We start from the raw sequence: 15,106 nt of genomic DNA, 5'->3' as shown, positions 1-15,106 counted from the left end.
GAAATGTAATTCAGCCTTGACCAAAATATATAAATAACTCAGCCTTGATTATAAATTCGTGTTCAACCCATAAATGAGCTCCTAAGAGGTTTCTCTACCACAGAGGGCCAGTGATGCTGAGTAAGCTCTAGATAAAAGTTTTCTGGCAGAAAAGCTTTGTCACACCAGGTGTTGTGACAAAAGCTTTTAGGACAGCTTAGCGCATGGTAAGAGCTCAAGTAGTGGCTGATGGAATGGGTGCAATAAGAAATGTAGAAGACCAACTCTGGTGGCAGAGGTATTGAACACTGCCTGTTGCCCACCTTTACCTACTCCCTGGTTATGTGTACCTTTTAGGAGAAATAGACCTGAATGTTAATCTCTCAGCTCTACCCGCCCAAAATGTGTGACCATCATCCGGTAATTTAACTGCTCTCGCTTTGGTTTTATCATCTGAAAAAGGAAAGACTTGGACTAAATGACCTTTAAGATGGATTTGAATTGCTTATATGGATATAGTTCATTGTCTTTAGAAAGTAATGCAGGTACATGGAAATAGCCAAATGTCCTGGAGACACATAATAAGTAATTTCTTATATAGAGAATTTATAAATATATAACATATATACTACATTTATAAATATGTCCTTTCTTACACCTACTACCAGGTTTTTCTCATCAGAAGAAGGCCCTTTGGATTAATTCCATTTTATTCCTCTAAATAATGTGCTTATGCCTCTATTTCTTAATTTATCAACTCTAAGCAATAACATTTATCTTTGTACTCTTCAAGGCAAAGAATTTAGTTTACTTCCTTCTCCTATATTTTAAGTATAGGTATTACCCTTGTAATGATTTATATCTATTTCCTTTATTACTTTAGTAGACTTAAAACACTATTTCTTAATCCATCAATTTTAAGTGAAATTCCTGACTCCCCACTAAGTGGATTAGTGCTCCCTTTGCTTTCCTCTATTTCTCCTCCCCTTTGAATTTCCCTTCTGTCAGTTAAATTACTACTTTTTTTTTCACTAGAATCATTACTTTTATTTCATCCAAAGTTTCAATATTTAAATTCTCTTTTGTAACTATGGTTTTCTGAAAATGGAAAGTCAATCAAGTATAATTATGTGAATATTATTTACTGCAAAAGTAGGTTGTGTGCTTGGCTGTGCAGAGGAACATGTAGTCCTGTATCATCAAACCTGGGCCCCTTAAAGAGGAATGCTCAAAGCAGCAAAGTCACATTGATTCTCTCAATACCCTCTACATGTTTCTCAAAATCAGTTCACATTTTAGCTTCAAATTATAAATGGCTTTCAATTTTGGAGAGCCTCAAACTTGAAATCTAGGTTGGTCATTCTCAAACTTGGCTCTACATGGAATCATCAAAGGAGCTTTAAGAAACCATATTTAGAGGATCCTACATCAAGAGTTTGATTTAATTTGGCTCAGGTGATTCCAAAGAGTAGCCAAAGTTGAGGACCCTATAACGTCAATCACTTCTAGTAGAGCCAAAGGTAATGAAATCTACTGAGTCCTTTGAAAACAAGAGCAAAAAGTAAAACCCAACACCAACTGAAGGTTTATAGCTTATTTTATTTCCTTTTTGTTGCAGCTGTCTCCTTCATATCCTACCACACCTAAGATCATTTAATAAGATGCACTTCTCTGCCCTCAGCTTCTGAGATGTTTCGTTCAGTGGTCGTTATTTGGATGGAGAGCAGATGTCGGTTTAAAGTCTCTTCGTAGGTGGAGGCTCTGGGTCATGGGCAGCTGGAAGTGTGGCAAGGAAACCGCTGTGTGAAATTTCATCAAATCCTTGATATTCAGACTTAAGTTTCAATAACTGATTTTTTTCCCCTGTGTCTAAGAATTTAACGTGTATTGTGTTTCCAGTACTTCAACCTAATTTGGTCTGATTTCCAGGGTCAGTCAAAAGGTGGTTGTTCCGTTTCAGCCCTCTTCCCAAGACACCTCAAAGAGCTGGAGCCAGCCGACCTTGCTGTTTCTAGTAGGTATAGTTGGCTGTGAAGAGCGACTGGGTGGACGCAGCACCAGAAGAACCTGTGGAAGTATACTTGCCTTTGGCTGCCTGGCAGTTAGCCTAAAAAACAAGGGTGACAGAGGAGGCCGAGTTAGAGCAAACACAACCATGTGCTTCAGCCTCTCATTTGAAACCAGCGACACCTTCATTTCGACATTTTCCCCCTTACACTGATTTGCCGGGCTGATATCATTCCCCTCCTTTTGTAACATGTTATCTCCTTTATCCCAGTTTTCTGAGCATTTCTTTGGCATGACTGAGGTTTGTGTCAGTTACTGGGAAAGTTTCTTTTTAGTACCAACAATATTGCAACAACAGTACTAGAAATTAAACTTGAGAAACGTCTCACTAGTATTGGGATAAAGCCGTGGTCAGCAAACTGCGGCTCGCAAGCCACATGCGGCTCTTTGGCCCCTTGAGTGTGGCTCTTCCACAAAATACCATGGCCTGGGCGAGTCTATTTTGAAGAAGTGGCGTTAGAAGTTTAAGTTTAAAAAATTTGGCTCTCAAAAGAAATTTCAATCGTTGTACTGTTGATATTTGGCTCTGTTGACTAATGAGTTTGCCGACCACTGGGATAAAGGAGTGGGGATGTCAGGCTTAACAATGGGGAAGCTTGGAATACCTGTGGAAGTTGTCTGCTAAGAAATTGACCAGATATTATGGCCAAGCATCAGGCAAAGTACTATCTGTTATAGTAAAAACACATAAATGAAAGTAAAATTATTTTTTTTAATTTCCCATTTTTTACTTATATTTGACCACAAGAACATGTAATTTTATGTAGTTGTTATCACAGTATCATTTGATCCCCTGTGTAAATTCCAATTAAAGTTGAGTTCAGGATTATAAAACCAGTAATAATATTCAAATGCCACTCTTCAAGTCACTGTTACTATTGTTTGCTCTCTTCGGGATTTATTTCTTCATATACAGTGATTTTCAAAGTGTGTTTCATGAACCTAAGCACGTGTAAGAACTGGAAATCCTCTAGCTTGACCCCAGACCACTAGAATCAGAAACTCAGTGACTGGGGCCCAGCAATCTGGGTTTTAACAAGCCCACCAGGTGATTCAGATGTACGCACTAGTTTGAGAACCACGTTTCAGATGATAAACTCAGCTTCCCTTCTTTGGTGTGGATTGGCCCCTCGCCCTTACTTTCACAGTCCCTCCAACTCAACAGCCACACACCAGCACAGCCATGCCCAGCTCTCCATCATCATAAGGTAAGCACTACCTCTACAATCTCACACCCCTCTAATGCCCCAACTTCCCTGAGGACTTCCTTTCCTTTAGTGCTTCATGGCCAAACCTCTGGTGAACTCTTCATTTCTTGCCCAGCCTTCTCTGATCAGCAAGCTACATAGGCCATCACTCAAATTCAGCACTCTTCCGTCTCTTTATTAAACTTTTACTCTTTTCTCCTGCTATTCCCATTTCGGTTGACCTGAATCTTCCTGCATGCTTAAGAGAGCTGTCAGGAAAATTTAGGATCTACCACAAACTCACTCTCGTTTCAGCTGCACCTTGCCTGATAAGCTTGGCCATCACATCTGGTCAATTTCCCAGCAGACGATTTCAACAGCTATTTCAAGCTCCTCCACTGTTAAGATTGAAACCTCTATTCCCTTCTCACTCTCAACAGATGCTCTCAAAGGTAGTCAGCAATCAACCACTGTACCTCTTTATCCCAACGGATCTGATTTCAACCCATTCTCTCTTCTTTGATGTCTCTCCCCTTCTGTCTAAGACCAACTCTGCCAACTGTATTAACATTTAGTTTCATGTAATCCTGTTTCCTCTAAGCCCTTGTCCTCTCCATGATCTCCACTCTCCTCATCTTCACTCTGTCCTCTGGCTTTCTTTTTCTAATGGGTAGAAATGATATCACTTTGTGGGTTTGATTTGCATTTCCCTGGTGATTAGAGATGCTGAGAATTTTCTCATGTATTTATTGCCATTTGTACTTCATCGATGGAGAAGTGTCTATTTGAGTCCTTTGCCCATATTTTTAACTGGGTTATTTCCAGCTTTGTTACTGAGATGGATTTTAAAACCTTATCACCTATCAGATTTACAAACATGTTCATTCATTCTATGAGGTGTCTTTTCATGCTCTTGATAGTGTTCTTTACATCTAAGTATGCCAAGCTCTCTCCTACTTGGCTAAGCTCTAAGCTCCCTAAAGGCAGTGGCTGGTCTGCTTTATTCATCCCAGTCCTTGGCTCATAATAGGTGTTCGAAAAGGAATGATTACTAGTTAAATAAAATCATTTTTGTCCTCATTTCTCCTGGTAACCTATCTAGGTATTCTCCAGACAAACTTCTTGAATATGCACTTTTTTCTTCTCTATTGAAACTATTTTATTGAGGGTCACTGATAATCACCTAAATGTCCATCTCTGCCTTCTCTGAGCCTTTATTCTGAATCTCTCAGAAGTGTGTTGTTATTGACCCCTTGAAATTTGTTTCTCTTTGTTCTCAGAACCCTTGGTTCATCCTATCATATCATTGCTGCTTGTTGGGTGGCTTCTCTTCTTCATCTTCCCAAAATGAAAGGTGTCCCAGTTCAGTGCTTATCCCTCTTATCTTTCCTCTGAAGTGTCTTTGTGGAAATTGTCCTTCAATCTCTGTCATCAGCTATGCGCCCAGTGTGGATAACTCAAAACTCTCTCTAGCCCTCACCTTCCTATTGAGCTCCAGTGCCACATTTTCAAATAGCCAGTAGGCATTATCTGGAGACACCTTCATGGCCTGAGAAAGCAGTTTTTCCACATGACAGAAACAGGCCCCAAGTGTCCACATGATCAAGTACATAAGAGGTAGTAGCATCTTACCACAGCCCGCTTCATAAAAGCCTCCTGTGTCGCCTTCTTGTTTGCAGCCTTGCCACTCCAAGCAGCCAGTGCACTGGCCTGCAGGGCCCGTCCATAAGAGAAACTTAGTTTCCAGGGCTTGGGTAGAGGGCAAAGGTTGATAGCGTTGAGGTTGAGGGTAGCATCCTCTTCACTCATGCCCCCAGACAAAAAGCAGATGCCTAGAAGGGGAGAAACAATTCCACTCAATTAGTCCCAGCTTGTGGACTCAGCTTGAGAAAGCAAGCAATGGGCCTAAAAGAAATGTAATGTTTCGATCTTTTCTCTGCTTGATTTGCATGGGACTGGGTCAGGGATATTTATTTTCCCTTGTTGAGGCTCGTTGGGCTAGGGATATAAGGGCTTTCATAAGTAAAGAGGGAGGTGAAATGTTGAGGAAATCAATGGATCGTGTGCATTTGGGCAGACTCAGGATATGTGGTGTCACAGAGTGTGAGGGGAAGTGCTGCTGCCTGTGAGGTGGCAGGTCTGCTTCATGGGTGGAAGACTTTGGACAAACACAAATGCTTGAGGAACATCAAAGGCTGAGGGCCAAGACCTGGAGTTAGAGGCGCAGGAAAGCCTTACCGGGCACAGCAGCAGGAACAGTACGGTGGAGAGCGGTGACAGTGGCCATGGCCACTTGCTCTGGAGTATACTTCTTGGTGCAGGCATGCCCAGCGGTCACCATGTTGGGCTTCAGCAGGGTGCCCTCCAGGTACACATGATGGTCATTCAAGGCCTTGTAGACAGCAGCCAGGACCTGATGGATAAGAGAGCCAAATAGATGAAACCCAGAGCCAGCCTTAGAGTCACCTGCCTTTGGCACTTCTATGCTGCAGGGATGCAGAATGAAGGAATTCTCATATGTGGCTTGGCCAAAGCTTCCCAACCAGCCCCCAGGCCTTATCAGGGCAATGTATTGCAAACCACAGTCACTAAGCACAGACGAGCTGGCCTGTACCCGCCACCCCTACTCTGGCTGCCCACTGCGTGGTCTGCTGGCATGGCTGCTTCCCCTCACTCCTTCCTTCCCCTCACTCCCTTTGGTCAGTGGAGACTGCCTGGATTTAGTTAGTTGGGGACATCTAAATTGGCCTCCATTCTCCTTCCCCTTAGATGCTAAGTGGTCATAAAAACATACATTTCAGACCCAGAAGTGCTTTCAGATATCATTTTAATCCACCTAATTTTGCCAAGGAAGAAACTGAGGTCAGGTTACATTATGTCTCTTACTCTCCTACAGATATACTGTGGCTAATTTAGAAAGTCACAAGTAGACAAATTACTTTCTAATCACATGTTTTTTATGTAAGCCTCATTTTATTTTAAAATTTCTTAATTTACACCTAATGGAACTGAGACCCCACAAGTAGGTACATGGATTCTCAAGCCCTAGTCTTGGTATTGCAAATCCTGTGCTTTTTTCATAAGGAGCATACCATGTACCCAAAAGTGGTAGGTTTGATAATACCTCCTTACCTTCTCAATGCTACATAATGATGCCGACTGAGAATATTTCTCATATAGCAGTTGATATATGTTAAGTAATTGCTGTTACTTAAAAGCAAGATTTTTCAACTAGAATTTGGACTTACCTTCTCAGTAACATATAGGCAGTGTTCCATGTCATGGTCTCCATCAGGAATTACCTCTGGTTCAACAATAGGTACAAGCCCGTTCTAAAAAGGAAAAAGGTGAGGACAGAGTGAAGCTCTGCTCACTGGGATCCTTTCCTTAAGAGATTATTCAACAGTTGGGGTTGGTATAAAATGAAGCCCTTTTGGAGAAATATCATTTAAGTGACTCAAAGGCAATGCAAAGAAATTTAATGAGATATCTAGTGAGCATGGTTTAGCCAAAAAAGAACAGTGAGATTAAAAAGAAAGAAAGGGCCCTAGTCAGTTTGGCTCAGTGGATAGAGAATTGGCCTGCGGACTGAAGGGTCCCAGGTTTGATTCAGGTCAAGGTCAAGGGCATGTATCTCGCACATTGGTATTTCTCTCTATCTTTCCCTCTCTTCCACTCTCTCTAAAAATCAATGGAAAAATATCCTCGAGTGAGAAATTAAAAAAAAAAAGGAAGGAAGGTAGGAGAGAAGAAAGGAAGAAAAGTTTTTCTGGGAATGGGGAAAATAAAAGCAAACTTAATTTCTAAGTCTTAGTCTAGAAACTACTCTAGCTACTTCAGAAACTAGCTGTCACCCTTTTAGAGCAGTCAAGCTTAAGTCACTAAGAAAGATGCCTTTTGTGTGGGTTAAATAAGGAATTCAAGAAGTATTTACAATTCTGAGTGGGAATCTCTAGGTGCCCACAACGCAGCACCCACACAATAAAATCAGACTGAATTGGATCCCAGAGACATGCCAACATATGTTGGAAACTTTAGCATCAAGTCTCCATCCTCCATGAAATCATGTGGACTGGGTCAGAGCTATCACCCTTGACCTGGGATCTCAGAGGACCCTGTCTTGGACATGGTGGAACACAGGCAAGCAAGTGCCCTGGCCTCAAAAGCCTGACCACTTTGAAGAAGAAGAGCAGTTGATGGCATCTGCCTTTTGGGCTCCTAGCTGGCTTGTGCAACCAGTTCTTTCCCTACCACCCATGGCTACAGCAGAAGTAGTGAAAATGCCACCAGGCTACACTGGTGGGGGAGAAGAGGGCTCCTGTGTGGGTATAGTAAAATTAGAAAGATAGGCTCTAAAGACAGCACTCGCCTACTGTTTTTTAGCCCAAGGGGAAGCCTGAGCACCTGCTGACAGATGCTGGCATAGCGAGCCAGGGCGTTGGCATTTTCCTGGATAGCAAGGGCGGATGGACACTGGTTATCAATCCTCAGCACAGCACGCCACTTTCCAAAGTCAACACCGTCTTTCTTGTACTGAGCACAGCGCTGAGAAAGGCCATCGAGCCCTGCAAGTCACAAAAGAGAGAATGGCTTCTTTGCGGCCCTGTCCCCGACCCCTAAGGCCGGTAAAGTGAAGGAGTTCTCCCTTGGCTTAGCTTCCAGTCAGCAGAGCTTGAGAGCCAAAAACAACCAGGCAAATAAACATGGGTCCCCATACTGAGCCGGGAGACCTGGATTTAATAAATATGGTTTTGACGCACGTGTGGATACACCATAAGAACAGAGGAAATGAATATTTGGTTGGTATACTTGCTACGTTCCAGGAATGATTCTAGGCATTTTGCACACCGTTTCTCATTTAGTTATCATAACAACCCTAATAGTTAAATATTATATTCATTTTACAGATGTGGATACCCAGGCTCCGAGAGGTTGAGTGACTTTAACTAAGTTTGCATAGTGAAAGAGTGATGGAGCTGGGATTCAAATTCTGCATAGCTAACCCAGTGTTGTGGCTTATACTTGTCTACGTGGGCAGTGAAGTACCTAGCAAAATTATCTAAGTCGTAAGTGATGGAACCAGGATTCAAACCCAGGTGTGTCCGATCCCAAAGCCTGGGACCATTACTCTCTACTGCTGCTGGATTCTTCTCTAAAAATAATATTCCCAGGTACAGAGTATCTTCTCTATGCAATACACTGTGGTAAGTACTATATATATATATATATATATATATATATATATATATATATATATATATATATATATATATATATATATATATATATTGTTTAACTCAATCTTCAAAACTATTCTGCAAAGCAGATATTGTTATCCCCTAGAATGGACTCAGAACACTTAAGTGACTAACCAGAGGTCACACAGTTCTTAACTAGAGGAGCTCGGATTGAAAATCAGATGCATGTGGCTTTAACCTTTTGCACTCGGATGTCGAGTGTGACTCGACACGGTTAGCATTGGTAGCAGGAATCAAGAAAAAAGCAAGCGAGTGCAAAGGGTTAAACCCCATGTGATATTCGTAATTTATTTTCACTTCCTCATTTCCAGCATATATTGGCATGGTTCATATCAGTGGGCAGTATCCTTACCTTGAATGGTGGTTTCTTTGTTTGTTCCTGCAAGTGGAGCAGTTCCTTGGTCCAACTGTGAATTAAATAATTAACAAGTAATTAGCAGGTGTCAGGTATCCCAGTAAATAAAACACCAGCAGAGCCCCTGGTGCTGACTAGTAGTTCCCATCTTTCACAAATCAAGGAGTTCAATTTAAAAAATGGATTAGTCATCTGGAGGGACACAACAGAAAGACACAACAGTCCGTAGCAGAGGGGCCGTTACCTGGAAGGAACAATGTAAGAGGGTCAAGGTCAACCCTAAGAGGATGGAAAGCGCAGGCCTGGAGCTTGGGAAGTAAGAAGTAATCTGATAGCACCAGGAATAGAGAGGTTCTGTGTAAGAGCAGCATCCCTTAAATTATTCATTCATTTAGTCAAGAGACATGGTGGAGCGCCTTCACATAGAGGTACTGTGTTATTACAGGAGATGAAGAGAATAGTATGCAGCCTCTACTCTCAGCAGAGCAAAGGCTAAGTTCATAAGCCCGAGAGGTGGACAATCTGGGCTCAAACTGCCTCCAATTTTGCCTTTCCGCGGGCAAGTTATGTTACCCCTTGTAATTCTATTTTTCTCACCTCACCTCTAAAATAAGGAGAATAACTGAGTCAGCCTCCAGAGGTTGTCAGGAGGATTAAATGAGTCCCTGGAGTTCTAAACACTCATTGAATACTCTACTCGTGAGAAGTGTGTGCAGTTTTGGAAGACCTAGTTAAAGATAGAATAGTGAGTGCTTTCATAATCACAGCTATCATGCTCTGAATAATAATTTTGTGACAGGGACTGTTTTTAAAACACATTTCATCCTTGTAAGAATCTTATGAGGTAGGTACTATTATTCCCATGTTAGAAATGAGGAAATGGAGACACTAAGAGATTTAGTACCTTGTAGAAAATGGTTGAAGGAAGAGGGCATGGGAGGAAAAGTCTGGAAGAGGATCGGTTCTCAGGGGAAGGTGTGATGGAAAGCAGATGAGGAGATACGTTCGGAGTGCTGGCCCTGCCTCGGCCCCTGGGCTGGGCACTGGCCGGGTTGCGGTGAGAGGTGAGGGGAGTGCGAGGACTCACCTTGATCCCCACCACGATGCCCTTTTCCTTAAGGATGTCTCTGAACAGCTTTCCCTGGCTGTCCTTCTGGTAGAGGGTCTCATGGAACAGGATCACGCCCCCGATGCTCTGGCTGACAGAGTTGTCCACGGTGAAGAGGATTTCTCGGAACTGCCGTCGGTTCTCTTCCGTGTTCTCCACGTTGATCCTCTGCAGGCGGTTTCCCATGGTGCCTATGGGCGGGCAGGCAAAGGCAGTATAAGGAGCAAGCTGGGCTTTCTTCCCCACCGTCTCAGCGACCCTCACCAGGAAGGTCAGCAAGACTCTTCTCTATCCTCAGAGCTTCAGAACTCCTGCCTCTTGTTTTGTCTCCCTTGGCTGCTGGTCAGGAAGAGGATGGGCTGGGCATGTCTGAGTCAGTGGGTCCAGGTGGGTAGCTAAGGCCCTCCAGCCTCTCCCCAGCCTCTCTGGTTCAGCCCTCAATCTGACTGTTGATTTCTCTGGCTTCTATCGTTTCCTGGGGGCGTGCAGGCCCGCCCAGCTCTCCGTTTTACCTTCTCGGGCTTACTTAGACACAAGCTCTTCCCTGTGCCAGATGGGGACACTCCCTTGCCCTCTCTGCCCTTCCCTGGCTGACTTTAAACTGACTTCTCATTAGCAGCGGCGGGCTGTGTATCTGACCTCATTCTGGTTACTGAATTCCTGGTCTTGCTATATAGCCTGAATTCCAATGACCTCTGGCAAGAGGCCTCAAAATGGAAGGCTGAGTCTCTGTCTTGGGTTTTCAGAAATCTGCCTACTGGAATGACAGGACCCCAAAGGTCTCTGCTTCCTCAGCCTTCGGCTCCCACTCCTGTGTGCATAAGCCTTTACTCCTCTGAGAGGAAAGAGAACATGAGTAGCAAGTTGCCTTTGCTAAGTGTAGTAACAAGAGTATGCTTAGTGTACGATGCTTCTTGCACTCACCTACAGACTCATCGGCAGCCAGGATCCCCTTCCCATTGGCAACGATGCGCTGGGCAATTTCTGAGAGCTCCTTCTTCTGGTCTGCGGTGAGGGCTGGGAATTTGTGGGCCATGGTGACAGGTCTGGAAAAGAGTACAGGAGAGTCCTGAACAGAACTGAGGTTGGCTCACATGGACTCATGTCTAAGGCAGCTGGGTGTGCAGGCTAGCCCTACAGGCCCCGCTGCCATTTCTGGCCCATTTCTATAAGTGCATGAACAAATGAGGTCTGAGGGGGTATTTTCCCCCTTAGCCTAAGTAGTTGCAGTTAGCCATAATGATGAAGGTGGGATGGTAAATGTTCATGGTGATGCTAAATAGAATGCCTTCCAGGGCACCTTTGGGATGACTGTTCCTGAGACTGAACCAGCTAGTTAATGACCCATCACATCTGACAGGTAGATGCACTGCAGTAATTGACTCGCTACTCTGAGGATTTCTGGTGCCATCAGGTCCCCTAGATGGCTTGAGGCCAGGACAGTGAGGCTTTTGGCCTGTGTGGCCATTCTCCACTTTGTTCTGTTAGCCTATAGCCCACCAGACTATTCTCCAGGCAATACGCTTGAGAGGAGAGACCACCACTTGCACTTGAAGCTAACATTTCTTCAGTGTTGGGATCTACAAGGTGGAGTGCAAGCTTCCTTTTTCCTGTAGTCAAATACCTATGAGACCACTTGAGGCCAATGGGTAGGGTTTTTCCCAAGTGCCTCTGGGCTGGAAATTCCCAGGGCACCAAGGGAGCAGAAGTCATAGGGTAATCCCTGTCCCAGTAATTCTGTTTCACTGCTTTAGTGAAGGGAGACTGGCAGGGGTCCTCTGAAGGGGATCACTGCACCTGTTCAGCTGCCACTTTGGCTAGTCTTAAAAATGCAACTTCACAGGGCTCTTCTATGTTATAAGAAGTGATCTTGCATAGGATGAGCTTTCAAAAAGGACAAATCATAGTAAATATTATCTTGAGTCATTTCCTATCCAATCCTGTGGCCTCCTCTCCCCCTCATACACTCATACACAAATAGCGCTATAATAGTAGCAAATTATCTTTTACTGCCAGGCACTCTGCTACTTGTTTTGCATGCACTATATAATTTATTCCTCACAATAATCCCAGAAGGCAGCTGGAATTCCCCCCTTCCCATATAATAGATAAGGAAAGAATATAAGAGAGTTTAATGATTTGTCCAAAGACAAATAGCTAATAAGACACAAAACTGGGATAAGGGACAGTACTCCTCTATTTCAAGGCAAGAGTGAGCTTGGTGAAAGGAATCAGCCTTAGATGGCTCTAATGTCCTTGAGGACACCCTCAGAATACTTGGTGATGATACCCTCAAGGTACCCCAAATCCTTGGACTGTAGATCATTATCCCCACACCACTGACATTACCAATTCATAAGCATCTGACACACACACGTTTGCTGCTAGGAGAGCAAATAGACCTGGTTCAAGGACAAGCTCTGCCTCCCCTGCCTGGGACCATGGGCAAAGCGGTAATTTCTGAGTCTGAGTTTATTATGGATTAAATGGCAGTAATATCTGCTCTGGTTGTCTCATTGCCAGATGGATCACCTGTGGCCCATGAGCACTCTACTCGCTGTGTTTGCTCAAAATAAATTTGTCCAATTGCATGATAAACATGAACATGCTTTATAAAGCATTATGAAAACGTAAGCTATTATTATTATTTCCTTTTTGACTGTTTAAAACAGAATCACCGAAGGGACTTCCATGTTTCTATTTGTCACCAAGCTATTTTCTTCAGGCCGAGTGTGCTGACTCAACCAGAAACACCAAGAGAGGAAAGGTCGAATCAACCCCAATCTGTTTATAGGAAGTTAAACTTCTACAGAAGGATTAAAGGTCTGTACCACATCAGCACAAATGTTACCCGTCTGTTAATCATAAATCAGGGCCACAGGCCAACGTCCACCGCCGGGGACAGGAGGCCAGCGGGAGTGGGGATGACAGAGCGTGATCTCTATGCCCCTGCTTCTGCCCACTGAGGTCTCGAGTCAACATTTCTTTAAAGTGCGATTGGAAGTTGTTCACATTATATTATTAAGTGAAAAAAAATCATACAATATATAATATCATTCTTTTAAAATTAAAAACGTGGTATACACACATACCATCTGTACATCTATATAAACAGGGAAGAACCACCCCGGGGTTACCCCTAGGGAATGAGATGGGGTGGAATGACTCTCATTTTCCCTTTTTAAACTTTTTTATATTTGATTTCTTACTAAACAGGGTTACACGTTACTTAATTTATTCTATGTAATAAATTAACAGGTGATACATGTCTAAATCTGGGAGAAGGTTGTGAGTATGTACATATCTGAACAGAAGGTAACCACAGCAAAACAGAGCTGCAAGTGACCTCTGAGCACCCTGTATCAACTCTGCCAACTTGAGAAACAAGGAGACAGAGGCCCAGGAAGAATATGTCTGATGCCCCTTCTAAGTTGTGATGTTTAGGCTTATAAATCACATCCGATTGGTGTAGGACTTGGAATCCTAATTTCCAATCCTTCTCAGCAAAATAACAGAAGGAACCCTACAGTGTGACTCTTTCTGCCTCCCTAGGAGAGGTTCTAGGGAAAGATAATAATTTGTGAAATATGAATGTTCAACTTCTGGAGAAATAGAAGGCAGTGGAGAGTCCATTTGCTTCTCCATGTGCAAGGCAGATGGATTTGCAAGAAGACAGACACAAGGGGCTTATTCTTTGGAAGCCTGTGCTGGCCAGGCACTGGGAGCAGCACTTTTATGTACGGATGGAAGATGCTCACAGCCTCATCCCTCATCCCAATGCCACCGTGGCAAGGGCAGTGAGATGCTCTGCCAGCCTGAACCCTGGTGCCTGTGAACACACGTGCAGCGGCCCCGAGAGAGAGGGTTGCCCTTTCCTCTAAACGGGCAAGGAACTCCTGGCAGCTACACTCCATTCCCCGGCCCGGCCCCTCAGGTCCAGCCTGGGCCTGGGTCTTCCCCAGAGACACCTTGGCCAACACAATGATGGCAGCAGGTTCCCAACAGGCTAATGGAGCCCTAGGCCACCATTTAAAGTCAAGTTTATTTTAAAAGGCAACATATCTTCACAACATGCCTGTTTCTGTTTTGTTTTTTATACAGAGAGTGGAACACATACACCTAAATACATCAGCAGCTTTTGGTTCCAGATATCTTAAGCTTAGCGCCTTCGAGGTGCTTGGTGCCTCGAAGTACGAAAGGTTGTAGAAAGCATCAAACCAGTGGAAGGTTTGAGAATTTACAATCAGATGACAACTCTGCTCTGTGAGGTCTCCAAGCCTGTTCCATTTTCTCATCTGAGCCGTGGATGAAGGCCAAGGGCAACACACGTCAAAGTCCATTTCTGTGACAAAGGAACTTCAGTGCTAACACTAGTCCGTGTGGGAAGAGAATGAAGAAAGTGACAGAAGGTGACAGATACGTAAATAAATCATCAAAATAAGCAGTGGTTGTGGAAAGAGTGGAAATGAGCCGGCATCTCAAAAACTGAGTAGAACCTAACCCCGTGGTCGGCAAACTGCAGCTCTTTGGCCCCTTGAGTGTGGCTCTTCCACAAAATACCACGGCCTGGGCGAGCCTATTTTGAAGAAGTGGCGTTAGAAGAAGTTTAAAAAATTTGGCTCTCAAAAGAAATTTCAATCATTGTACTGTTGATATTTGGCTCTGTTGACTAATGAGTTTGCCGACCACTGACCCAACCCAATGGGTGCATTCAGGTTGTTTTTCCCAGGCTAAGACTCCACAGAGCCCTCAGACAGGTAACACGGGTAACAGCAGCAATCTTGAGCAGTTTGCTGCCAGGAAAGGTGTGAGGAAAAACAAACATTTCAGCAGATCCTGGTGTTTTCAGCCACCATCCTGTTTTTCCTGAAAACAAAAGCAAGCAAACTTTCCCCTCCACAAGCTTCCATTAACCCCTTAATCCCTGGTGCAGTCCAAGTAGACAAAAGAAGTTCTTTTACTTACAATTTGGGAGCAGAGCGTCCTCTTAGAGATCAGAAGCCGTGGGTGAGGCAGCAGCTGCCAAATAGGACGAATCTTTGGGAACACTCAGCTTTTATAGATTTCTCATCAAAGTTGTGTGGTGTGGTGTGGTTTTTTTTCCTCTTGCCCTCCCCTTCCCACCTTGGCCTAGTGGGGAGGTTCTTATCTA

The 15,106-nt window shown here is 43.8% G+C and overlaps 1 protein-coding gene across 1 annotated transcript; it reads right to left on the bottom strand.

The window, feature by feature from the left end:
* Positions 1 to 867: 867 nt before the first annotated feature.
* On the bottom strand, positions 868 to 15,106 carry ALDOB (aldolase, fructose-bisphosphate B). The gene is made up of 9 exons (XM_079790452.1): positions 14,920 to 15,106; positions 10,879 to 11,000; positions 9,934 to 10,145; positions 8,844 to 8,898; positions 7,638 to 7,798; positions 6,482 to 6,565; positions 5,472 to 5,646; positions 4,866 to 5,065; positions 868 to 2,086 (listed from the first exon to the last, which is right to left on the bottom strand). The coding sequence occupies exons 2-9, from the start codon at positions 10,988 to 10,990 to the stop codon at positions 1,991 to 1,993; spliced, it is 1,095 nt and encodes a 364-aa protein (XP_079646578.1). The 5' UTR covers positions 10,991 to 11,000; positions 14,920 to 15,106; the 3' UTR covers positions 868 to 1,990.

The sequence above is a fragment of the Cnephaeus nilssonii genome (assembly GCF_951640355.1).
Source record: "Cnephaeus nilssonii genome assembly, chromosome: 14".
Taxonomy (NCBI): Eukaryota; Metazoa; Chordata; class Mammalia; order Chiroptera; family Vespertilionidae; genus Cnephaeus; species Cnephaeus nilssonii.
The sequence above is the reverse complement of the archived record's forward strand: the minus strand, read 5'-3'. Positions and strand labels throughout refer to the sequence as shown.

What these genes read in the sequence shown, in the direction of transcription:
- ALDOB (XM_079790452.1), bottom strand. Translation starts at nt 10,990, where the DNA reads ATGGCCCACAAATTCCCAGCCCTCACCGCAGACCAGAAGAAGGAGCTC. An exon ending in GCATCGTGGTGGGGATCAAG is followed by an intron (nt 8,899 to 9,933) that starts GTGAGTCCTCGC and finishes TTTAATTCACAG; the next exon opens with TTGGACCAAGGAACTGCTCC. An exon ending in CTTTTATGAAGCGGGCTGTG is followed by an intron (nt 2,087 to 4,865) that starts GTAAGATGCTAC and finishes CTTGTTTTTTAG; the next exon opens with GCTAACTGCCAGGCAGCCAA.